The 25837-nt window shown below is 38.1% G+C and overlaps 2 protein-coding genes across 2 annotated transcripts in view; one reads left to right on the forward strand and one right to left on the reverse strand.

The window, feature by feature from the left end:
* arr (low-density lipoprotein receptor-related protein 6) overlaps positions 1-10966 on the reverse strand; it is a 131378-nt gene extending 120412 nt beyond the window's left edge. The window contains exon 1 of the mRNA XM_083134147.1: positions 10797-10966. Within this exon, the coding sequence (XP_082990273.1) occupies positions 10797-10848 (52 nt within the window). The 5' untranslated portion in view covers positions 10849-10966. The remainder of the gene's footprint in view (positions 1-10796) is intronic.
* Positions 10967-11944: 978 nt separating this feature from the next.
* RpS10b (Ribosomal protein S10b) lies at positions 11945-25493 on the forward strand. Its single transcript, XM_083133545.1, has 5 exons — positions 11945-12030; positions 18142-18286; positions 19198-19311; positions 21279-21458; positions 25397-25493. The coding sequence occupies exons 2-5, from the start codon at positions 18143-18145 to the stop codon at positions 25433-25435; spliced, it is 477 nt and encodes a 158-aa protein (XP_082989671.1). The 5' UTR covers positions 11945-12030; position 18142; the 3' UTR covers positions 25436-25493.
* Positions 25494-25837: the final 344 nt, after the last annotated feature.

Here is a 25837-nt window from a genome sequence, read left to right on the forward strand (position 1 = left end):
CAAGCATGGCATCCATTTATTACAACTTGTACATGTCTGATTACAAGTATATATACATATATATACACACAAACGCTGTCGCAGAGAAGGTGAGACAGATTTTTTCCTGGCTTGGCAACACTGCCTATGGTTTCGGCACTAGTCACGTTGTGTAGGATGACTCATTCTGTTTCCGTAGCAAGTTGTCACATGTTGCGAAACCACGTTAGTGAGCAGCTGTGTTGATTTACGTGGAACGTGTTTCGTTTACCCCTCCAGGTTTTTGTGTATAACACTGCTATTCGCGATGAGTATTCAAGATGAACAGCGACATGCCATAAAATTTTGTTGGTGTTTAGGTAAAAGTGCTGCGGAAACATATGCAATGTTTCAACAGGCATATGCCGATCAAGACAGACTGAGTAGAGCCACAGTGTACCGCTGGCACAAGTTGTTCGAAGATGGGCGCGAATCAGGCGCTTTGCTTCCGCATCTTGGACAAAGACCGTCCATGATTAACGAGACGCTAGTGAATACTGTTGCAGCAATTATTCGTGATGATAGGCATATGTCCGTGAGAGCGCTAAGTGCACATTTGGGCATATCGAAGGACACCGTCTACCAAATTTTGCGTGATCATTTGAAAATGAAGCAGGTTTGCTCCGCATGGGTACCTCATTTTCTTATAGCAGAACAGATGCAGCAACGTGTGGATGTTTGCACCCAGTGGAAGAGACGTATGGAAGATGAACCCCTCATTCTGGATCGAATCATAACTGCCGATGAAACAAGGATCCATTCCTTTGACCTGCGTACAAAACAAGAAAGCAGCACATGGAAGTCGCCACAGTCGCCTCGCAAGAAGAAAGTGCAGCAACAGAAGAGCACAGGTAAGGTGATGCTAATCGCATTTTGGGATCGAAGAGACATGGTGTATCAACACATTGTCCCTCCCTGGCAAACGGTGAATGCAGAGTATTACCAAAGAGTCGTTGACACTCTGCGCCAGCACGTAGCAAAAAAGAGGCCGCATTTGAAGAACTCCTTCATATTGCACCACAATAACGCACGGGCTTTTCAGGATTACGTGACGAAGAGAAAAATAGAAATTTTCCCACATCCAGCATACAGCCTGGACCTTGCACCCTGCGACTTTTGGCTATTTCCACTTTTAAATGCCGCTTAATGTGGTCGTCACTTCATGACGAACAAAGAAGTGATCACCGCAGCGCAAGTTTTCTTCAGTTCGCTACCTGACGACGAATTTTCAAAGACATTCACAAAGTGGGAGGAGTGTATGGACGCTTGCCTAGCTGTCAATAGTGCCTATTTTGAAAAAGATGTACGTCTACTCCATATGGTTGATTCTGAATAAAAATTTTGTGGTTTGTAATATTTTCTTTCATTTTAATGATTCTTGGAGGGGTCCATGTACATGCTTGTCTTTTAACTGCTACGCAGTCACGACTTTTTGACCTATTGCGCTCATTTTGGTCTCAATTGGCAGCTAATGAACCATATTTTCACCCTCGTACATTTGCTAGCCAATGGAGGTTGCTGTTTTCCTATACAGGAAATAGTCTCACCTTCTCTGCGACAGCCTTTGTATATACACCGGGTGAGTTTTTTTAGCTTGACACAATTAAATATCTCGAAAAGTACGCATGTGATCAAAAAAAAAAAGTTCTCAATGAAATTTGTTCATCTCGAAGGGGCTCATCCAATGATGCCAAACTCCACTTTCCACCCCACCTCCTGGGGGTGGGGTGAGGGGCAACTGTAAAATCTCAAATGGGAACCCCCATTTTTTATTGCAGATTCGGATTCTCCAGACAAATATACGTAGGTTTTGTCTGAAACTGTTTTTTTTTGGATTTGTGATAGCTGGCGCTGTAATCGCAAAAAGGAAGATTTGGCGCAATTCTCGAGAAATACACTGTCCTCTTCGTCAGGCTTCGTGGCAGATTATGCCATGTGTTTGACCAGGAAACAAGGTGTAATGGTTTGTAAGATATAACACGCGGTCCTGAAACATACTCGACAATCTGTTAAAAACGAGGTTAACCAATTATAAAACTGTAAAACGTTGAAGAAAGGGAATGTAGAGGAAAGATGGGTAAAGATGTTTAAAAAATGGAAGAAGATAAAAACAAACAGGCCTTAATGTAACGAAAGAAATTACACGAACGTTCATGATGATAAAGGAGTTCCAAGGTGGATAATGACGTAATAATGCAGGAGTAGCAGGGGAAAGGAAGGGGAGGGGGGAAGCAAGTGGGCGGGGCCAGTACCAGCCATTGGCAGCACAGCATTAGCTGTGAAGACGACTAACTCGACGATCCATTCTGCGGAAGTGAGATTGTTTATTTTCACATGGTCAATGGTTTTTACGGAGCTTTGAAATCTTTAACGTTTTACAGTTTTATAAGTGGCTAACAACGTTTTGAACAGATTGCCGAGCATGTTTTCTCCTAAAGACCATTTGGCCTTGTTTCCTAGTCAAACAGACACGGCATAATCTGCCACGAAGCCTGAAGAAGAGGACGGAAGTAGTGTTTTTCTTCCTTGACTCCATTAGTGGTTATAATGCAGGCTATAACAGAAAATTGAAATGGTGTACATTTATGGAGAAAGTGGCAGGAAAATGAATGATGCTATGATTCATTATGCTCAACGTTTTCCAGACCAGGTGTGATCACACGCTTCTTTTCGCAGAGTTGTTCGACAGTTCTCCACTGAGGAAACTGTAGAACCAAAAAAAAAAAGGAATCGCCGAAGAACAATTGCTGGAGAAAATAATGAAATTGTGGTATTAGCTGCAGTGGCTCATAACCCCCACGTTAGTACAGGACAAATAAGTCGTGAATCAGGAATTTCGCAGACTACTGTCTGCCAAATACTGAAGCGTAGAAAATATCATCCGTTTCATCAAGAACTTCATGGCGATGATTTTCAGAACCGAGTGACATTCTGTCTATGGGCACTTCAGCAAATACAAGGAGACTTTTACAAACCACGGTACCATTACTCGACACAACATGCATTATTGGAGTGTCGAAAATCCGCATTGGTTACGCCAAGTTCAACATCAGCGCCCTTGGAATGTAAATGTTTGGTGTGGAATAATTGGCGATAAACTTATTGGCCCATATTTTATCGATGGGAACTCAAATGGTGAGAAATATCAAAACTTCTTGCAGAACGAACTTCCAGTACTGCTTGCAGACCTTCCCTTAGACGTGCGACAAACAATGTGGTTTGAACATGACGGTTGTCCAGCACATTATTCCGTTGCAGCACGGGAAGTGTTAGATCGCATGTACAACAGTAGGTGGATCGGAAGAGGTGATCCAGTGTCTTGGCCTGCAAGATCGCCAGATACTTACTTCGCCTGACTTTTGTTTGTGGGGCTACATGAAGAGTGAAGTTTATAATGAACAGCCAACAACGCATGATAACATGATTGAGCGAAGCACCAATGCATCGAAAGATTACACTGGGCACGCTTCTCAGTTGTGTCCAATCATTCCAAGTGTAGATAAATCAGTTTATCGAAGTGGGTGGTGACATTTTCAAGCACTTATTGTAAAATGATTATTAAAAACAAGCACCCTGATGGTGAGAGGCGAGGGGACTCACCTTAAAAAAGCACCCTGATGGGAACAAAATACTGCTACGTCCACGTCGTTGTTCCTGGGTTATGCTAAATGCACTTCTCATAAAAATTCAACATGCCTCATGTCAATTTGCGATTAAAAGTGCATTTTTTACCATCTCCGCAATATTTCATTTTTGCGATTACAGCACCATCTATCACAAATCCACAACTGAAAGACCATGGTTCAATTCCCAGGGTGAATGATGTAAAGTGGGAAATATTAAGAGACAAGACAGTGACTTCTCTAATTAAAGCTCAATTCCAGGTTTTCAAGGCAAATGTTCCAAAAATTCAAGGATGAAAAAATAAACAATAAACAAAAATAAATTTGTCTTTACATTCTACACTAAACCATTTTCAAATAGCATCTTATACATCATACTAATATGCAGGGGCGCCCACTTGTCGAAATTATGGGGGGGGGGCTCTGATCACTGAAATAAATTAATGAATGACTCACTCCCTCCCTTTTAAAAGTTTTGGCTTCAGTGTTCAGAATCTCGTAAAAACCCACGAATTCCTCAAAAATATTAAAATTTTCATTTACAGTTCAAATCAGAATGTCAATTGTTCACGTATGGATATGTCACAAGTTATGTCAACCATAATAGCAAAATATTCCCAACTTTTAATACCTGCTACCACGGAGCGCAAAACAGATCTCCCCACGGAGTGCAAAACAGATCTCCCTAATATATCGATGATCTTGTCCTGAATGTCATGTGAGAGCCATTTGTAGCCCAAAACTGTCATCCACTCTCCTAGTTCATGTACATCTTCTTTTAAAACTCCTTTTAGTAAAAATGTTAACAATGCTCATAATTGCATACTTAGTATATAGTAACAAGTCATGTGTTTTTCTGTCTCTGGTCATAGGCCCAGTCATGGTCTAGAACATTTCAAATGTGTATTTAACGTTAAGTTCATGTGGCACAATTCAGAGTAAACTTTACAAGAGAAGCAAAATTATTTGGGGGCTCCACCCCCACATCGATAACATTAAGGGGGCTCGACCCCCCCCCCAGCACCATGGAGTCGGCGCCTATGCTAATATGTGAATAATTTATGATCGATGACACCCAAAATTAAGCAACCATCTCACATGAGTAATCTAAAAACCAACTCAAAATTATAAATTAGTGCATTAATGCTGATCATCCTTCCCCTTGAAATACAAAATTAATTGATTACCCCTGAGACATCCATGTAATAATATACAGTTCTTACAGTAAGAGTAAACAAATGATCCTTCCTCCTCTGTTTTTGGCAACTAGGTATCCACTGAACTTTGTCTTGAAGTAAAAATATAAACCTTATATGGAGTAACTGCACCAGCTAAATATACATTAAAAACATGCACCTGTGCATTTTGAGTTAAATGTGGTCATTTCTCATGCCCATGAACATAATTTGCAATGACAAAAATTAGTCCACAACCTGAACAATAATGTCTCTGAATAGAACAGCTCTGTGACTCACCCAGCTAGCCATCAATCAATAGGTAGGTGGGTGGGGGGTTAAAAGGATGAAAGAACATGATGTTGATCATATCCCCTTAATATATGGGCCTTACCTCCAAACCCTTTATGTGTTCATGTCACAGTGTAATGTACAGAGGATAGCTTTACCTTTTTCGTTAACCATTATGACGACTTACAATACAAATAGGATCCCTGAAAAGTTATTGCAAAATTTCATGCAAAACTGTGACTATACATCAGGCTGCCAATCCACTGCATGCCATTACTGCTGAAGTGATTATCAAGCTACACGAAAAACATATGCTGTGCAATTCCATTTTTATACTCACATGCTGGTCAAAAACATATGTGCTGCACCTCACTCTACGACCATCCATAACATCAAATTATTCATTGCTGTTCTTACATTCCAAGGTAGGTTCATTTATACGTTCAATACTTTGATTGGATATCCCAAAAAGAGAACACTGAATATCCAAAAAGACTGAGAAGGTAGAGGAGATATAAATTTTCAAAATGTCATACTTTACCCCCAAACTTTTAGGTGTAAGGGTGATGTCAGCATTTTTTTTTTTACGAAAAAGTTAGAAGATGGTATAAATATGATATGGTTAAAAAAAAGTTATTGGAAATATTTTATCAAATCTGCTCCGTACCTTAACCAGCTGCATGCATACATTATGTCCACGTCTACTTAAAAAAAAATGCAAAATGGAACACAATGAGAGAATTGGTGGTAACCAAACCACCATTTGTAGAAAAAAGAAGTGTTGTGTTGCAGATTTCCCGCAAATCAATACTTCTTGCTATTACACACAGATTAGGACATAGTAATTTTGGTCCAGCCTAATATAGATGCATAATGTATGCTAACAATGGCTACAATTACTAAGGATTGGAGGGGCCGTTGACTCACAGTATCCCTTCGAGAATTATGTTAATTTTTTTTAATGGACTGTTTCATGTTAATATAAAATTGGTTCCAGCAAGCAGAAAACACAAATAACAGATATATTTTATTACAAAGTATGGCCTGCATAAGTAAAAATCTGGCATTTCGGAGTATTTTCGCCATTTTTTATTAGTAAAAACAGTTTGTATGCACACTCACATACCGAAAAAACATGTCGAAAATAACCTAATGATATAAAATTATAGCTGCTGTTGTGGAATGTCATGTTGGGTGGTATAATCAGTTACACAAAGCCTTCAGGCTGTTTTAGTTTCACGCTAAGGTAACATACATAATTTGCTTCACAATAACACATTTCCACGAGCTAAAAACAACTCAAAATGTTCATAAACATCAAAATGTTCATAAACCATGCAAAATATTTCACTTTCTCAAGGAGGTACAGATTGGATTCATATGTACTAAAAATGGTGACTTACTTGGAATTATTTACGAAAATATTTTGCATAAAAATTTGCTAACATTGCATTTCGTATCATAAGAAACAAAATTAAACATCAATAGGTGTTCTCTGGCAGGTATGAAGTGCTCTGGCACAAATCGGCGATGCAGCATTATCTCCAGTGTTGTTCTAGCCTTCCTGGTCTGTGAACCAATTTACTCCCTATCCCCTACATAGAAAAATTTATGTCGTCATTTATGCTATTCTATATGGCCATTGGATCTGCAGGGACTGCAAATCAGAGTGGTGTTGCCATCAGTATTGCTGGCTCGGAAGGTTGTGACTTGGCCAAGTTTCATTCAGAAAAATCCTCCCCTATACACAAGCTGAGGGCAATAAGGGGGGCTGATTTTTCTCCTCATGTCATGTGGTGTGTACGTGTGGGGTCCAGTGCATGTGTACTTTTTTTGTCTGTTCCTACTACGTACGCGTACTTATAAACAATGTATGATTGCGATCTCTGTTTATTGCCTGGAGAATTTTCCCAAAAATGAGGTATGTTTGCATGAATTTTTAAATTAATTTTATCTTTATTTAAATTGCATGATTCATTTATGCATTTTTGGAGAACTTATAAAAAATCAGTGTTATTTAAAATTCTCTGGTGAATGTAGCAGTACCCTTCTTGTGAAGTATTGGAAGATTACGCATCATTCCCCAAAAAAACAAAATATGATACCTGAGAGGGACAGGGTGATACCTCCTTATTTCTCCTACCAAGTGCCACCCTGTTGATTGTGGAACCAATAAATATTTTTATCATGAGCTGCCAATGGAAATAACTTGATGCAAATGTATTTTTGGAAAACACTCAAGATATCATGTTCGTCAATCTTCACTTTCATTTCCATTCAAATGTTGGTACCCCTTTTCGCTCTATACCCTCACTATTTACATAGCAAGAAAATTTGTACAGTATCATACAAGTTTTTTTCAATTTCTTCATAAATGTTCTTTTCTCTGTAGTGTCTACAGTTTGCAACTTTTTGTTTATTTCTTTTATCCTGATGTATGTTCTCGTTTTGATAAAAAATTGAATAACTTCAAGTGGAACAGACTGTTGAATTTCTTCGTAAACAATCTTGGCCAAAAAATTGTAATAATTCCAGAACAAAAGAAATCTCCATGAAAGTTTCTGAAGCAATTTTCTGCTACCTTTATAGCTGAAAAGAAATGCTGACTTGCTTCCGTCAGCTGCTTATATGAGACAAATTGAACCCAGATGATCCTCAATTCACATTTGGAGCCACATGAAAACCTAGGTAGCTATACTGTTGTCTAAAACGGTGAGCCACAAACCCTGAAACGTATATGAGAGCTCCTCCGAAATTTTGTCCAGCAGTAAATTGCCTTCAGTGACGTCACATGTTTCAAAGTCCTCACTAACCTCCACATTTTCTGTGTGTTCCTTTTCAATGATCTTTGTGACAAAATTCTTCTTTAACAGGAAATCGAAAATACTTGATATTTGTTCCCTTCGCAATGATTGCTACAGCCGTAAATAGCACAGTTAGGCATATTTTCTTTTGCAATGCACTTAGATTCTTCTCATTAAAAGTGAAATGAAGACAACATAAAAGAAAGAGACACTCAGTCAAAGTTCAATGGTCTACAGAAAAGAACAAAACCGGAAACTCCAATTGTCACCCTCTGAAAAGAAGCCCGTCTCCTGGCTGTTGACATCAGAGCTGTGACTTATGGCTGAGAGCCAAGCGCGTGCATCCACCTGTTTGTCATTCCACCATGGGTAGTACTGATATCAGTGACCTAGTTTTAGCACGAATTCTGCTGGGATGGTGCGATTTTCATTTGTCTGGCTGAATTCTGTACATGGGCATGAATGCAGCACTGACTCAAAATTTTCACAGTTGTTAGATCAGATACATTAGGTTTTTGGCTGTTAAGATTTCTACATGTTCTCAATATTTGTGCGTGCGTACAATAGTATTTCATCAAAGAAAACTATGAAAGGTAAGTGCTCCAGAATATGACTGCACATTTCACCCTGCAAACCACATAGCAGAAAATGTGTATTCCCAAGGTATGTACATGTATTTATTGACTGTGGTAATTTTATGTTGTTAGCTTTAGCATTTGCACATATCTATTGGGGGGATAGTGTGTCATACTAGTTCTCAAGTACTAAATAACAGTAATAGTCTGGGATATCTTCAAGCCTATGATGACCTCCTCAGAGAGCACAAACTCCATTATCGAATCTACAACAGTACAATGCAATCTTGATTACGTCTCACACTACAAAAAACTGATGAAAATATTCAGTATCTATGTAAAATAATAGAATAATTACCTCTTGACCTTGATTTTTCACTTCACTTTTCTGCCCCTTTTGGCTAATCGCAAGGATGAGGATGGGCTATACTGCACAATCGACCCATGTGATTTACTGTTTCAGTATAAAAGAAAATTTGTTCACTCTGCACTTTTCAATTAGAAGTTCTATTTCTGTGAAATAATACAAACTATCTTACATTACTTACAATACGTACTTTCCTTTATCGAAATCCATGTTGTAAACACACAGTATTACGAGGTCAAACTTTGGTTTCTAAAGTGGACATGTAGGCGAATTTCCACTACATTCAACTCTCTTATTATTTTTTGTGTTCATCCATACTTATGATTTTCATTTTATGTTTTGATATTGAAGCTTCTATTTTATAATAGCTGTAAATTATTTTCGTTAATTTAAATTGTTTTTATTCAATTTGTTTGTGAAATATATGTTTTTTGGTTATTTTATTGTTCAAGGTTGGCCTAGCATTGTGCAATTAGGGAGACCCTGACTTCACTTGTCTCCCTTATTGCACAACATGAGGACAACCTTGCATCGTGACGTTTCTCGAGGAATGCCTATGTTGTTAGGTTAGGTCCGTTAGGTTTGGTTCTCTTAGCAAAAATACACTGTAAATGTACAAGTGGTAAGATAACTAAACCCAACAAGCCTTACATAACAAATTCGGCATTTAACTTACATCTTCATGCAAATTAGGCTCATCATGTGTCATTTTTAATGGAGGTTCCTCAAACTTTATACCACGTTTTTTCCCACTTCCAATTGTTTCCTCACCATAAATCATACATTTCTGGAATCCTTGATCCATACCCTTTCCAACAATCTATTATATATATATTTCTATTACGAAGGGTCAATCCTTACCCAATCACTCCGCCTTCATGTGTATCTACACTAATTATTTCCCTAATTGTGAGCAATATGAGAACAATCCCCAGATTTCACTCAAAATAACAAACTGCCGTACATTGTAACATGAATAAGATGGTCTCTAATTTTCAACCTTACAGCCATAGTACAATCTATGTAGCCCAATGACACGCACAGTGGTTGTTTTTGGAAAACCAACTTCTATCGAGTGTGTGGGGGAGGAATGGATGGGGTTTGTGTTTACATGCAAATAACAGTTAAGAGAATAGTTTAAAAAACACTGAGGATTTTACAATGCTTGGGGTTTGTGTTTACATGCAAATAACAGTTAAGAGAATAGTTTAAAAAACACTGAGGATTTTACAATGCTTACGCCAATCAGACTGGTTTGGCAGAAACCCTTTGCTACCTAACATTACATTTTCTATATCGTTTAAATTGTTTTCAAATTTCATAGCAAATCTTTTTCACGTATAAAAGTGTAGAATATGTAGAAATCACAGCTGACTGAGATATGGTATGCCAGACCCCTGATTCGGGACTGGGTTTTTCACTTAAATTCATACATGATACATATTGTGCGTGTTCAGAAAGTTAAGGTGAATGTGAATTGCTACCAGAAGGAATATACATAAGGCAAGCACTTGATCGGTTCAAGCACTCTATCCGTTGAATACAAGTTTACAACATATATCATTCAGTTATGATGTATTACGTTTCTTCTCGATCTCCAACTTAACAAAACAATGCTAAAAATATGTTATTGTTTATTTTTTTCAAAGAAAGCATTTAATGTTTTTTTTTTTGTTGTTGTACCAGCAGGAGTTGCACGGTACATTCGCCGGAAAGTTCCACGGCTAGTGTTTACGTTATTAATACATTGAGTAATACAGAAATCATGATGTATATCAATTAATGTAATATCTCTAATAATTTGTCAAGAACAGCAATGTGAAAACTAAAACAGCATGCATACTCTGAAGTTATTGGAACACCATCACTTTTGTTTACTCTTGAAATAAAGGTGCCCGTTTCTCATAGCGCAACAAGCTAGAATGTCAACATAGCGTACTCACCATTTACGATATCTATAATAAAGATTAGGGCGATCCACCACGCCACTAACATCCTAGTAAAAATAATGTCCTTCCAGAAGCATAACCTTCTTTTAAAGTTCCAATCACACGCATAAAAACACAAAATATACGGGCACACACACGTTCGACATCACACGAACTACTTTCATCCGCAAGTGCTTTGCTTGCAGGGTAGCCAAGGTCACAAGAAGTCAATCACTTTCCAAACTCATGCTTCTAACAGATCATTTGGGCTATCACACCAGTGTGTATAACCAGTGTCTGTTTTTGAAAACTACACAATTCATGTAAAGAAAAATAAGAGTATGCAATGTTTCTCTTAGAACAAGTTTACTGTGTCGGAGTGGTAAATACACAAAGGAAAAACTGCTTGCCCATCCCGACTTTAAGAAATAATGATTTATTTCCAGGATTGCCAAGCATTAGGGAATACTTAAATCTTGTCAAGGAAAAATCTACAAATACATTACGAGTTACGTCGTATGTGGCACTACCACCTAGTAAACGATACAATTCCACTCCTGAATATTATGGATTATCCTAGGGGTAACAGAGAGAACTTTTTTTGGCCGGGACGGAGATATTTTTTTAAATGCGATATTATTATTATTATTATTAAATTCCAGAGACGGAAAATTCGAAATTTCCCGGCTAGGTTGAGAATTTTGTGGGACAGAAAATGTTCGAAATTTCCCGACACTGTGGAAATCTCGGATCTCGAATTCTGTACGTCATTTTCGCTTAGGTGATTGTTGTTCAATTTTTGGAATAAAAGCTAACCATTTCCGAGAAATTTCAGACATTTATAATGCAGAAAACATCGATAATTAACCATTTTAAATCATGACCGCTTTGTCACGAATGTACGGGATCCCAAAAATTCGGGAAATCATTTCCGGCAGTTGAGATCGAGACGGGAATTTTTTTTCCCCGTTCTTTTCGTGTCCAAAGGTTTTCCAACTTATCAGGAAATAGTGAATCTCTCCCGTCCAGAACGTCAGGATTCATTTCCCGTCCGTACACAAAATTGTATCTGTTTAGCACTCCCGAAAAAAATTGTATAAAATAATGAAATACATGCCATAACTGAAGAATCGATTATTGTCTCATTTTGAAGTATCGAACACAATTTGTTGGTCGATGGAACTGAAAGTTCCGGATCCGGTCAAAGTTTCTTTTCCGGCAAGTGTGTAACGTGACGAGAACCCATAAGGTATGTTTATGTCGAAAATATCTCCTTGAATTTATATTCATCGAGCATAGTTTTGAATGTTTCTCTGCATTAATACGTGACATTGAAGTTTGGCAATATTTGTTATTTATTATTCGTGGATAGATGAATTATCTCGGATAGTGTTTATTTGATAGCATTCGAATGATTCGCTCAATCTCAATGCGGGGAAAACGCTTCCGTTGTCTAGTTTTCCCCAAAATCATACAATCTAACCCTCACCAAAATGAGACAAAAAATGAAACAATTTACCGTTCTTTGAGTAGAAAATAAAAACTTCCAGTACATGTTGTACACATTAATGCATATTTACTTGTAATTCTTGCGACCTCTATGAATCAACATCAGTAGGATGAACAATAATAGTTGCTCCAGGATGAAAATTAATTTCTATCTGTGATTGATATGAAATCAGTGTGGTATTTGAAAGAATTGAAAAAATTCCAGTGAGGTGGAAATGCAGCAACTAGACCTAAATCATAGGTTTATTTTATAAATTGTTTGTATAGAACACCCCATACCAAAAATTACAAATCCTCGTCAAATAACACCCTGTGAAAAATTATTGGTAACAGTTTCATACATCGGAGACAAATTTTTTCAATTTTACACAAGAAACTACTTAAGGAAATGAGTTTCTCCAAAGTTTACAATGTTCGTCGAGGTATTTTCTTTCATCGTGGAATATATTTGACCGGGAAATCATGTATTTTTCAAGAAAGATATCTCACTGACGCACAATTGCCATTGCTTTCATTTGCTTGCCCTACAACAACCGGAAGCTGCATACATACCCCCCCTTTTTTTTTACTATCCTTGCCTAACATAACCAAACCTAACCTTATCGGAAATAGCCTTTGGCACGTACACCATCATACATCATCACGCGTCGTGATTCTATTTTTGTTCATGTTCATTGGGTATCCAGTGTTTCGAACTGTCTGTGTTTGCAACGAAAGTTAGAAACATGACATGTCGTGGATGTGGAAGATCCAGTAGATTTTTTTGATTTGATTTAACACGGGATCATGAAGAAAGGAAAGGAATATCGAAAATGTGGCAGTGAATGTAAGCTACTCGTTAGAAGGAATGGTTTGTGGGTATATGCCTAATATGACATGTCGTGAAATTCAGGGAAGTTTTCCGTATCCTGGAAACTGATTCGTTCAAATTTAAAATTTTGGGGACAGGTGACTCCGGCCAATTTCTAACATGCCGTTAACAGGTTGAAACGCCCTCCCTTGCCCGGGAAAACAAATGCTACTACTACCTAGATCGAGGTGGCAAAATCTCCCTCGGACAAGTGAAATAGCGTTACGGTCCAGGTTGAGTTTGTGTGTAGGAACCGGTGACCAACAGTGCATAGTGATTAGCCATATCGAATAGAAAACAAAAACATATATACTTTCAAATTACCACCTCTTTACCTGTAGCCGGGAAGCGGCTAGCTGCATACCTGAAAATCACGGGTAGCGACATGCGTACAAAATGATATAGCCCAAAAATTAACATGAAAAAATAAAAAGTATATTCTATTCATAACAAAACAAAAATCAATTAGTTACATCTCCCCCTCTTTCACTCACACATTCTCTCTCAGATTCAATCCTTTCGGGGTCATCAACACAAAAAATGATACATGACATGTACAGGTTTTATGACGACAAGCCCTAATTATTGCATTCTCAATTAATTTTACCTTAATTTTTGTCTAATCAGGTCATTTGTGATTTTGCTCCAGTGCTACTCAAATCCTAGCCAGCCCTTACTTAAGTTCACCTTTTTAAAAGAACTAGGTCGGCGCGGTGACAATATATTATTTGTCCAGCATAAACAAAGGCGTCTCAACGGCAATTACGCTCACGTGGGCGGACGTTTTCCTTTTACATGACCTCACGTGGTTTTAAACATAACAATAACCTCCGTTGAGTGGCGCAAACGTATACTCTCTAGCAGGCGGGACTTAAACACTTCGCCGCGACGAGCAATTCATATTACCAGGCAAATACTTTAACAATCAATCACATACGCGACCTGACGTAGCTAGCAGCGACACAGCGCTGACACATAAAAATGAACAAACCTCAAGTAGATTAAACAATTAAGCAGGCGGCGCTTTACTGTAATAGTACGCACTTTAAACAAATACAAAGGAGCACAAACAACAATGAATTTAAGATCATTAAAAAATATCACAAAAAATAAGAAAAATTGACCTGAGACGAATAAATTACAAATGACAAGCGCGACGGGAGTTTGGTATGAAGTTTTGAGTTGTGTGGGCGTTTTCAAAATGTTGACGAATTTCAAGGGCGTTCTCTACGTCAATCGAGCCGTCACGTATTGACATTCACACAGATGAATACGTTACCATCTCTCAGCTTCCAAGGTGCATCCTGGCGTCTTTATGGGCGATTGAAAACACATAGTATTCACACGAAAGGTTTCCTTGGTCGCGACGATGAAGATGCGAAGAGCGTTCATACATCTGGTTCCTCGGCTTCTCTCCCTCTCGGGATCGGTGAACATCTCCGTGGTCTGGCGCGGTTCGGACGTCGCATCTGTGCGGTCGTTCTTGGCTCGTCGGCGCCTTCTTCATCACCGTCGGACGATCTCACGCGTCGGGACGTCAACATGGCAGCGTTCGACATATCTCTCTCTCTCTCTCTCTCTCTCTCTCTCTCTCTCTCTCTCTCTGTCTGTCTGTCTGTGGCGGCTGGTAGGCTCGTCGTTTCTTGGCATGTTGTAGGCATGGGTCGTAGTCGTGTCTGACATCGGGCGAATCGAGGGTAACACCCTCGTCTGTCTTCTTCCTCTAGCCCGCCATAATTTTCGATGTTCCTCGTTTCACAAAAACTATAAACGGCGTAAGATTATCACGGAAACACAGTCTCGCTTCAACTTCCTCCAGCGGTTGAGGTAAGCGCACTCATGTAGACTTGCTGCCTATCACACTCTGGTGTTCGCGAAACACAACAAAGTCCACTGTATACGGAGAGGTAACACGGAGGTGCTCTCGCTACAAGAATCGCGGTAAGACTGTATATGGAGAGGTAGCACGGAGGTGCTCTCGCTACGAGAATCGCGGCAAAACTGTATACGGAGAGGTAGCACGGAGGTGCTCTCGCTACAAGGATCGCGGTAAGACTGTGTGTCGAAAAACCATGTCCTTCGTTTTATTTGGATTTTGAAAAAGGACGCTCGGCGCTCGTTGAAGGGATGCTTCCGGAGGTCATTCCACTTCGCTCTATTGTCTCCCAACCTGGACGGGTTGTGCTCGAAGTTTGATTTCTGCGGATTAAGCTTCCGCCTTGCTGTCGCCCATAGCTCAACTGCAATCAGTACCCATAAACTGATCGATTACAACCTATTTGATCTGGCATCCGTAATTGTTGCTTGATCGCGACGAAACTCCACACATCCGTCCTTGCACACATGCTGCTGCGCTGGTAAAAGTTTCCCATAAATCTGACCGCTGGAAACCGAGATATTTAAATGGTTGTCATTACGGCTGAATTTCCTAAGCTTTAGTCGCATAACGTGACCTTTCAGGTGCTCGCCCGTCAGTCTCGGGACTTCCTTTCATTCTCCCGTTGGCTTGGCAAATCAAATATATATTCTTACAAATTAAAACACTCAACACATTTTTTACGGCTAATTGTTAGAGTAATAATGATAATGACGTCGGTAAATCTGACTGTCACAAGGTACTCTATAGAGAAAGCCGAGTAGCCGTAGAGGAACGGAGGCGGGGCCGTGGTAGTGGTAGGTAAATTACCCCAGTTGCAAAGGTCAGAATCAGTGGGAAATTTGGACTCAAAATTTCAAACAAAAATAATTTTTTAGTTTGAATTTCCCACCAATTCCGGGATGGATAGCACCATGAAACATTACAATTTTCTTCGTAAAACAATGCGAAAAAATTTAACATAGAAGATTGATCAGGTGAGCTTTGTTCACGGGTATTTCTTGGGTTCCGAAGGTCGAAACACTGCATAACGAATGAAAATCGACAAAAAACAAGCATGACGCGTGATTTTTTAGAAAAGTGTACGAGCCATATTGTGTCTCGGGCAAGCGAAAAGACTATGAGAAAGAAGTACTCGTAATGTGAAGAATTGCAATGACTTTGATCAAAAAAACGTCAATACACCTTAAGGAATGTTCCGTGAAGCAGATAGGTAAGTCAAATATGTCAAAAATTGACGAAATTAAGAAGTTATAGGTGTCAGACTGATGGTAAATTTTTACCGGGAGCGTGTGTTATCCTGAAACGTCACAATGATATGTGTTTTTATGATTGTAATCAGTGCTCGAAAAAAAATTCTTCAAAGCTAGGTAAAACCTCTGAATATCAGGCACCAGGAAACCACCTACTAGCAATTGTGCATACTACGGTATGTTTCAAAAGTCGCACAATCCAAACTTCAAAAATTTATATCATAGAAATCGTAAGAGATATTCACCCCGGGTTTCTGGACGACTAAACCAATCCTGTAGGCTATCACTGGGTTCATAAATTTATGTTAGCATTTATCTAAATAAAAGCAATTACATTATTTTAAAAAAAAACATTGTTAATTTGCTGAAAACATCTGAGAACTGATTTTCAACAATATATACCAACTCTTAAAAAATTTGTGGGATCATTTGTTGGTGTTTGACTGGTTATGAAACAGTTGCTTTGTGAGATAGAGCAGAAGCAGGGCATTTTTATTGGAAAACCCCTTGCACATGAGTAAGAATGAGTAGTAAAATACTCTTTAGCGATGCACACGCACTGCTCCAATGAATACGTAATGCTGAGTCAATTTAAAAACACAGGCACATTGAGCGATGAGAATTCAATGTAACCAGGGGAAGCCTAGGATTCTCTCAAAAGGGTCCAATTTCGACACAAAATCTTGATTTACGATTTTTCACGTAAATGTATAGCCAATACTTAGACACATGTTGCATGCGACTGTTGGCAATATTTCGACCTGCTAGTGTTGCCATATACGGAGATATGTCCCAAAAATGGCACTTTCCACTCAACTCATAAAATCGCCAATCTAAAGGTCATCAAATGTCTTATTATGACCCTTCGATAATTTCTTACATATTTTCGTACTCAGAAGTCCATTTCTGGAAAAAATTGAATGCCGCTTTCCATCAGTTATTAATTTATATAATTTTCTGTACGGGGTGAACTGATAATTTTAAGCATTGAAAAATATCTCAATGGATGAGGCTGTAGCCTATAATGCAGAAAACCCGGTGTAAATAAAGTTTGGGTTGTGAGACTTTTGAAACACACTGTATAAGATGCTGACATCACGGTATTCAAAACATCGCTAAATCATTTGAGAAAGCAGGAAATGGGGTCTTGGGATACAAAGGGTAAGAAATTGTTACTGACTCTATGGAATGTTCACAACGTTGATAAAAAAAATAATCATTTACTAACTTATGCCGTACTGCAATTTGAACTTAGAATGATCAAAATTTCGTACATATTACAGCATAAGATCACAGTCGCCAGGCCGCCATGGAGACTAAAAATTTCAGTCTCCATGGCACCCTGGCGACCCTGATTTTTCGAGCCCTGCTTGTAATAACCGTAGACTACAAGATAATGTAAAATTGTTTCCAGTGTGTGGAAAACCCAAATAACTGAGATATTTGAACCCAAAGTATGGCACACATAAGTAAAAACAAGCCATTTTGTAGTACTTCCACAGTGTTTTTTATTAAAAAAAACATATGTGCACTAAAAAAGGGAAAACACAGAAATTCCTATCAGTTCCTAACCTAATAACATAAAATTATAGCTGCTGATGTGGAATCTAGTGTTGGGTGCTATACACAAAGCCTTCGTGCTGTTCTGCTTCATGGTAAGGTAACGCTATTTTAAGATGTGTATTTTATTTCACAACACATCTCCATGAGCAAAACACAATGAAAAAAATTATAAACCATGCAAAATATTACACTTTCTTCATGGGGTACAGAGGGTCAAGGGTACCCAAATTCTCTATATTTCAAGTAAGAAAGTGACCATTGAGTTGAAGTTTTTGTAGTTTATTTTGTAAATAATGTGTATTATTGCAGGATGTTGATGCCAAAGAAACATCGTGTTGCCATCTATGAATACCTTTTCAAGGAGGGTGTCTTGGTTGCAAAAAAAGATTTCCATGCACCAAAACATCCAGAGTTGGAAACTATTCCAAACCTCCATGTAATTAAAGCAATGCAGGTAAGTTTGTCATTACTGTGACAATTAGATTTTTATGATTATTTTTTTAACACAGATAATTACATGCTTGAAAGGTACAGGAGTGAACTGCCCAGAATGGTCCTGTTCGTGAATAATCCTTTGTTAAATATTCAACTTCATTAACTATGGATTTATCTCGCATTCATCTCACTATAGTCAGCACCCTACACTACAGTTGACTTTCATGTTTAAAACTGAGACTGTGTTTGGTGTGACGTTCATCGTCTTCATTCATTTCAAATGTTATCTGCAAAACGCACCAGAAAGCTACCGACTGCAAATTTATATTATTTGTTCAGTTGAATTAGTGTTTGATGATCACAGTGATGTGATCGATTATTTTTGGCAAGAAAGGTGGTGACTTTGTACAACAGAAATCTGCAGTTTAAGGTAATCATCAAAATTTTTGGTGGTGTGCAGTTGATTACCGTTCCAAACAATTATGTTTGACATGTGTTGGTCTCTCTGAATTAACACAATTATATTGGGGTAGGGGAGCATTTTAATGCAATTAGTGAACTGTACTGAATATACATGTTGGAAGTATAAATTTTTATGTTTTGAGTTAGTAGTTACAGTCTTATTATTATCTAGCTGTGTAGGCTAAGACAGTTGCATACCATAGGAATAAGTAATAAAATATGTATTTCAAACGATATCAAATTATGCAAGTAAGGTAAATTACTAAAATGCAACAGATTGCTAATAACAAAAGGATTTTGATGCCAAAACAAATTTTGAATTAGAAGTATAGAACTAAAGTAAGTTTCTTCGATACAACTTCTTGTAACATGAAATGATTAATCAAGGGAAGGGGAATTTTTAATAATTTCTTTGTTAGTGCACAACTACTCCTGTAGTAAGATTTTCTGTTTTATATCTTTTTTCAGTCCCTGAAATCCAGAGGATATGTAACGGAGCAATTTGCGTGGAGACATTTCTATTGGTACCTAACAAACGATGGCATTAGATACTTGAGGGATTTCCTCCATCTTCCACCAGAGGTAAGTATCAAAACTTCATGAGGTATTCAGAAACACCCTGTTGGAGAATGATGTTGAAAGTTAGTGGGTGGAATGCCTATTTATTGCCACATGTTTCTCACTAGTCTGTATATTACGGGGTGTCGACCAGTCAAGAAATCGAACACGTAGGTCAGAAAAGTCAAGAAATTATGGTGGTGATGTATAATTTTTGCTGTCTTTTACAGTATAGTAAATTTACATTGTTATATACCTGTACTGGAATTTGATAAAATTGAATATTTGAAAATCGAAAATTGTGGCAAAAATTTGTTCACATTGTTTCTTTAGAATTACGTTCTTGTATGCGTGAAGTTTCATAAAAAAAAATTTAAATATTGTAGCTATTTCCCATCCACGATGAAATCTGAAGCATTTACATGCATTAATAAATTAAAGCAAGTCTAAATCTCTTGTGAAAGTACAGCTTCAGTTATCTTAACTACCCTTGTGGTAGGTTTTTTTTGTAAAAATATTTATTTTCTTAATTTCCAACTATACCTAAGTAGGGGGCGATGAAATAAATATTAACCCTTAGTCTGCCGCCGTTGCAAATATGCAACAAGAAGAGTATGTCCATTGTGGTTGATACAATTATGGAGGGTTTGCCACACTTATTTGTATATTGAGGTTGAAACACTGACAGTTTGTTCGGGAACATGTTTTGCAATCGTGTTTACGAAAATTCATCCCCTTCCCCCCTCTTTCTTGGAATATGTCACGTGTTTCAGCTACTCAGTTGACAGACACAATAAATGCTTGGTATTTACGATGCTGTTTCCTCCAAGCTTCCAACGCTGTGATTTAGCACTGATAAGGCACACATTCTTCTTCGTGTTTTGACCTGGTGATCCAGCTGAAGTAGTGGGGGGGTGAAGGAGAGGGGGATTGGATGAGGTTTGGCGGTGTCAGCTTTCTGTCGCCTCTATGTTAGAAATGCAATGAAGCTTCACGATAGCCAGAGGCCAGAATCGTGAGTCTATCCAGAAGTATAGACAAAACAAACTATTGCAAAGGCTCCCTCCCCTCCTCTGTTAGGAAAGGCCTCCCCATAATCGGTTCTGAGCAGTGGCTGTGAATCATATAACAGCTCATCGATCTCCCTAACACACAATTGTTTCGTTCCGGACATATTTCCACAAAGAGCTGAGTCAACAGGGAAGAAATAGATTCACAGTAGCTACACAAGATGCAAGTGCGAATGAAAAAAAGCAAAAGTTCGGGTTTTCTCCCCAAAGTTGCTGGAGAACAGGGGGCAAACTCCACATTTTTATGTTTTTTTCATTGAAATTCGGGGGATGCAGCCCCCGCCCGTAACCCCCCCCCCCCCCCCTCCCACGGTTGGGGTATCCAAATTTTACATGGTTACATGCACTGATGTTCTACCTGCAAAACAAACGTTATCTGAAGTAGATTGGTCCCATAGTGTCAGTGTTATAACAATTTTATGAATAATATGCAAATTGGCTAAAATTCGCTGTTTTGAGTAAAAGAAACAGTTTTAAGTTTTGCCTTCTTATTCAAATTGTATTGCACCCACAAACATGAAGCAAAAGTTCCGGTTTTCTCCTCAAAGTAGCTGGAGAAGAGGGGTCAAACTCCACATTTTTATGATTTTTTCATTGAAATTCCGGGGATGCAGCACACATATTGAAGAAGAATTAATTCACTCCGAGCTAAGATAACTATTCAATCAACATGAACATGCTGTGTCTAACTGAAATTCTATAGCTATTGTGTGTGTGTTGAAATCCCAACCCTTTGTGTTCAGTCCTAATCAGGAGGGTAAATTATACACACAAAGTCTCATTCACTCTTATTGTCATAAAAAAGCCCAACTTACATATCAAAAGTACATAACAGTGTCAAAGGATTATTGACACCCATCATTATGATGTGTCACCCACAATACAATCCCTGAATTTGGCTGTGTATTTTTTACATTACAGATTGTTCCAGCAACACTGAAGAGGCAGACTAGGCCCGAGACTGCAAGACCTCGCCCGACCGCCCCTCGCAGCGAAGGGGCAAAACCGGCAGAAGACAGGGCTGCATACAGACGTGCTCCTGGCCTTGGTGGCTCCGACAAAAAGGCCGATGTTGGCGCAGGCACTGGGGATCTTGAATTTGTACGTTCACATTTTTTCATTTATCATACACTTCCATGTTTGTCTATTTTGTTAGTTCATTGTACCCTTTGCAACTTCTGGCTCTACTGCTTTCAATTTGCTACTCAGAGCTGCTGTTTGGATGCTGTTGCCAAATTTATGGGAAAAAAAAGTACTGTCGCAACTAACTTCTAGGTGGAAAAGTGATGGACAAAAACTAATATTTTGAATGAAGTTGTGCAAAGAATTTAATTCAGTTAGTGACAAATCCAGAATATTGTCTTTTCTGAATACTGCCAAACTACCAACATATACAACGTGCTTCAAAATGAATTGAACTATTTCAACTTGTTATATTTTATTCATAAATTGTCAAAATAACTGTCAAGTTTAAGTGCCAATGGTTATCGCAAAGTTAACTCTCAAATGCTCAATTTAAGCACCCTTCGTCACTGCACATGTCAATACGGTAATGTTAACTCATTCTCTTCAGACATTGTTTAGCATGTCCTCATCAGTGGTTTGCACTGCAGCGCTAATGCGATGGAATTCTTTGCTGATGGATCTTCGTAAAATCGTGCATGAAACTTACCTTGCACACTCATGACCAACCTACTTTCATAAAATTGTAAGATGCAAAATGCTTTCTCCTCACCACTGGGCACTTGGCGGCAGAATTTAAAGAAACACTTAAGTGTATGTATGAATGTATTTCACTGTATATTCGATCGGTGATTATGTGGTATTGCTCATGGAACCTGTTTTTATCATTCATGTTGAAACATGCTGTATACTAAATATCTTGTGGTTGAATATTTGAATACTGGCTATTTTTCTTTATTCTCTGTGAGCATTGAATCAGTTAATTTGTCATTATTGACAGACCAGATACTGAGCAGTACTAACCTTCAGTTTGTCACAATCAGAAATTGCAAATTAATAAATTTAGCATGTTCCAGGGAACCATTTTGGGATTAAACTGAGTGATATTGAAGCTGACACACTCAAATGCCATGTACGGACAAAGGTATAGTGACTAAATAAGATACATAGGAAATGCAGTAAAATATAACGTGAAAAGAAATTTATACAGCCAACTAGTCATGGTAACAACAGCTAGGCTTCCTTGTTTCTACTCTAGCGATTGTTAATCTCATTTTATTACATGTAGAATTCTATACCTGCTCTCCCACATAGCCCAATGGTTATCACCACCACCTTTGGTTTGAGCTGTCCTTGGTTTGAAGGCTGGTTGGAGCTCCAAAATTTTGGTGTTGACCACGCATCATGACAATTGGGAGCTTCAATGGCTGGATAAAAAGTAGTGGCAACACTGCTTCAATGTAATCCCCCCATGTCTTATCACTAGAGCCCGGAAGTTCAGGCATTTATTTTCGTTAAAGTAGGCAGGCAAAAAGGCATTTATAATGTGGTAAATAGGCACTAAAAATGAAAAAAAGGGAAAATAAACCGAAAAAAGGCACATTTAGAAGTCTCTTACTTTTATCTATAATTTCTGGCAAAATGTTAAAATCTAAATTGGGAAGAGCATTTCAATTTTCTCCGTCTTGATTGCACATAACTACAAGGTGCTTTTTAACTTCTAAACATTCATTGATAGTCGTCTGTCAGAGAGAATGTTTTTCATAATAGAAAATTATCTTTCTACTTCAACAGAAGTTATTGGAGCACACATATAACAAGCTAATGTAGCTGGACTCATTTTGGTAACAGCATTTTCACCTTTTAGAATATCACAAATTGTTTTCAATTGTTTCAAGTCCTCATTTGCACTCACTACCCATTAGCACTTTTCCGCAACAGCTCACCCCTTTTCTCCTGGCACTTCCATCATCTGCTGCATAGATTCCTCGAAGATTTTCATGGATGCTATAATTGTAATTGTCTCTGGCAATGCACCATAATGTGCAAAAGTAAACTTCAATAGCACAGGAGTTTTTTTCACTTCAAGAATTGAAGCCTGGAAGAGCATCCATCACCTCACTGATTTTTTGAAGGTTGTTATCATAATATATAGCTGCTGATATCCAGGTTCCCTATCTCGTCAAGACTGGTTGCGGAGGTAAACTAAGCTCAATCGCAACTTCCTGAAATTTTCGGGTTCAAGAGGGAGATTTCAGAAATATTTTCTTTGTGTTCGAAATCAACCTGTCCACTTCAGCAGTCAATCATGCACAAGAAATGTTAACCGAAAGGAAATATCCTGACTCAGCATGAAATACTTTTTTCCTTCAGCAATGTTGAAACATGCGTGAGTTCAATATTACTTAAATAAGGCAAAAATTATTTACATAATAAACGGAAGAAACATAAATGCCAACAACGTTTTTTGGGAGAAAAATAATTTATATACACTTTTTTTTTTAAAAAAATGTCAAATTTCATTGAAAAAGGCAAAAAAGGCATTATAATTAAAAAATAGGCAGTGGGGTCCAAAATAGGCAAAATGAAAAGGCTTCTAAAACATTCGAAACAATATAAGAAACGTATATCCGGAAAAATTTTATCAATATATGCAGCAGATAAAAAGAGGCATTTTGCCAAACTTCCGGGCTCTACTTATCACCTTCTGGCACACTTGTGGAAGGTGTCAGCAGGTTACGCAGGAGATCCGTCACAGCATCAGCAGTGCGACATATTGCATTTGTAATGCAGGATGAGGGCAGTTCTTGGCAGCAAGTACTGTTGCTTTCTCCAGAGTGTGACATGGTAATGCTGAATCACTACATGCCTCAAGGAGCCCCTGACAACAGTCTTGTGTACTCAGACCATGCGCATCTGGAAAACAGGGCAATGTCAGGGAATTTTGTTGATCGTCAGGAATTTACGTGCATTTTGGAGTCTGCAAGAGAAAGAGTTGCAAAATGAACAAGCAGTTCGCTTCCACTTCTGGATTTTGATCTTATGATTCTCAGTCTTGTGCAAAATTATGGTTCCTTCAGATTTCTATAATAGATTTTTACTTTTATAATACTAGATATTAGAAAGATATCAAAGTAAAACTTGCAGTCCAGATATCTTATCCGATTGATAACAAAAATTTCTCCAGGTGCTGTGTACCTATAAATGTAAGCAAAAAAGCAGCATAAATCTGCCAGAAAATGCAAAATTGTGTATGGTTTATGAACTTTCTGTTGTTTTTATATTGTGGAGATCTGTTACGGTAAAATAATTCACGTGATTGTAGCACTTGATACATTTGATACCGATTGCAATTTTACATTTTACTCTTCAAATTTTCATGTGTTCTTGTGTGTGCAGAATGAAACTTGCTAAAAAAAAAAAAGGTTGTGAAAGTGAATATTCATTATAATTAACAGATTATATATTTAATTGAAAAACAGAAGGTTCAAAAACAAAATCATGATGATAAATATGTCTGGAAAAATTTCATTTTTGGACTGCAAAATCTGGAAATGAAAGGGAATTTCATAATCAAAAAAATGTAGCAATTGATGTGCCACATCAATTTTGATCCACGCATGTTCCTCTGCACCATCCTCTACGGCAGTGCAGTGTTTGATTGAATAACATACAACTGTTCACCACTCACCACACTTGCTAGTCTAACTTTCCGTTAATAGCCTACAGCAACCCCGTGACTCATAAGTAACAGCAATTGCCACTACTTTTTTATCCAGCCCTTGTACTCGAAAGAAATAGTAGTGGACTCTGGTCTTGAAAGCCAGAAAACAATGGGGTGGGGATGAGTGTGATGTGCAAAGCGAAAAGCTATTTCGCAAGTCTGGTCTGTCGAAGGAGTGTTGCACGCACCACTTTGACTGAGCCTTCATTGCCTACAATAAAACTCAAATGTGCTTCATGCAAAACAAGGAAGGGAAGGTTGGAAACCCAGAGAAAATCTGCTTTTGTATATATAAATAAAGATTCTGTCGTCTTTTACAAAGTACCTAATGTTTGTTTCTTTTTGTTTCCAGAGAGGAGGATTTGGCAGAGGCCGAGGGGCTCCTCAGTGAAAGTAATGATTTAAAATGGTGAATTTTGTAAAAATTAATAAAACAATGTGAAACTCCAGAGATTCTGCATTTTCTATTTTCGTGGAATAACATATTTTCCCATAGCTTATATCCACTAGCAGTCTGATTGATAAATCATGCTGCTGTTGTGCAACAGAAAAACAATGAATTACTGTGACATCACAGCATGATTGAGTCCAAACAAAGATGTCACATGATTTTGGCCTATTATATAGTGTTGGACTTTTCATTGCAAGGATAGCTTTAAGGATCATGACAGCAGTTATGAAACAAAATCATTATGTGTATCATACATCAATGTAAAGTTGAGATTTCGGAGAATATGGCTATATATTACACACACCTTGCAGAGATAAGGTAAAGAACAACTGGAGTAAGAAA

This window comes from Lepisma saccharinum, chromosome 13 (assembly GCF_977018435.1).
Source record: "Lepisma saccharinum chromosome 13, izLepSacc3.1, whole genome shotgun sequence".
Lineage (NCBI taxonomy): Eukaryota > Metazoa > Arthropoda > Insecta > Zygentoma > Lepismatidae > Lepisma > Lepisma saccharinum.

Excerpts from the sequence above, each read along its gene's own strand:
- RpS10b (XM_083133545.1), top strand. The coding sequence starts at position 18,143 with ATGTTGATGCCAAAGAAACATCGTGTTGCCATCTATGAATACCTTTTC. Across the intron at positions 19,312-21,278 it reads TCCTCCATCTTCCACCAGAG|ATTGTTCCAGCAACACTGAA; the intron begins GTAAGTATCAAA and ends TTTACATTACAG. Across the intron at positions 21,459-25,396 it reads GCACTGGGGATCTTGAATTT|AGAGGAGGATTTGGCAGAGG; the intron begins GTACGTTCACAT and ends TTTTGTTTCCAG.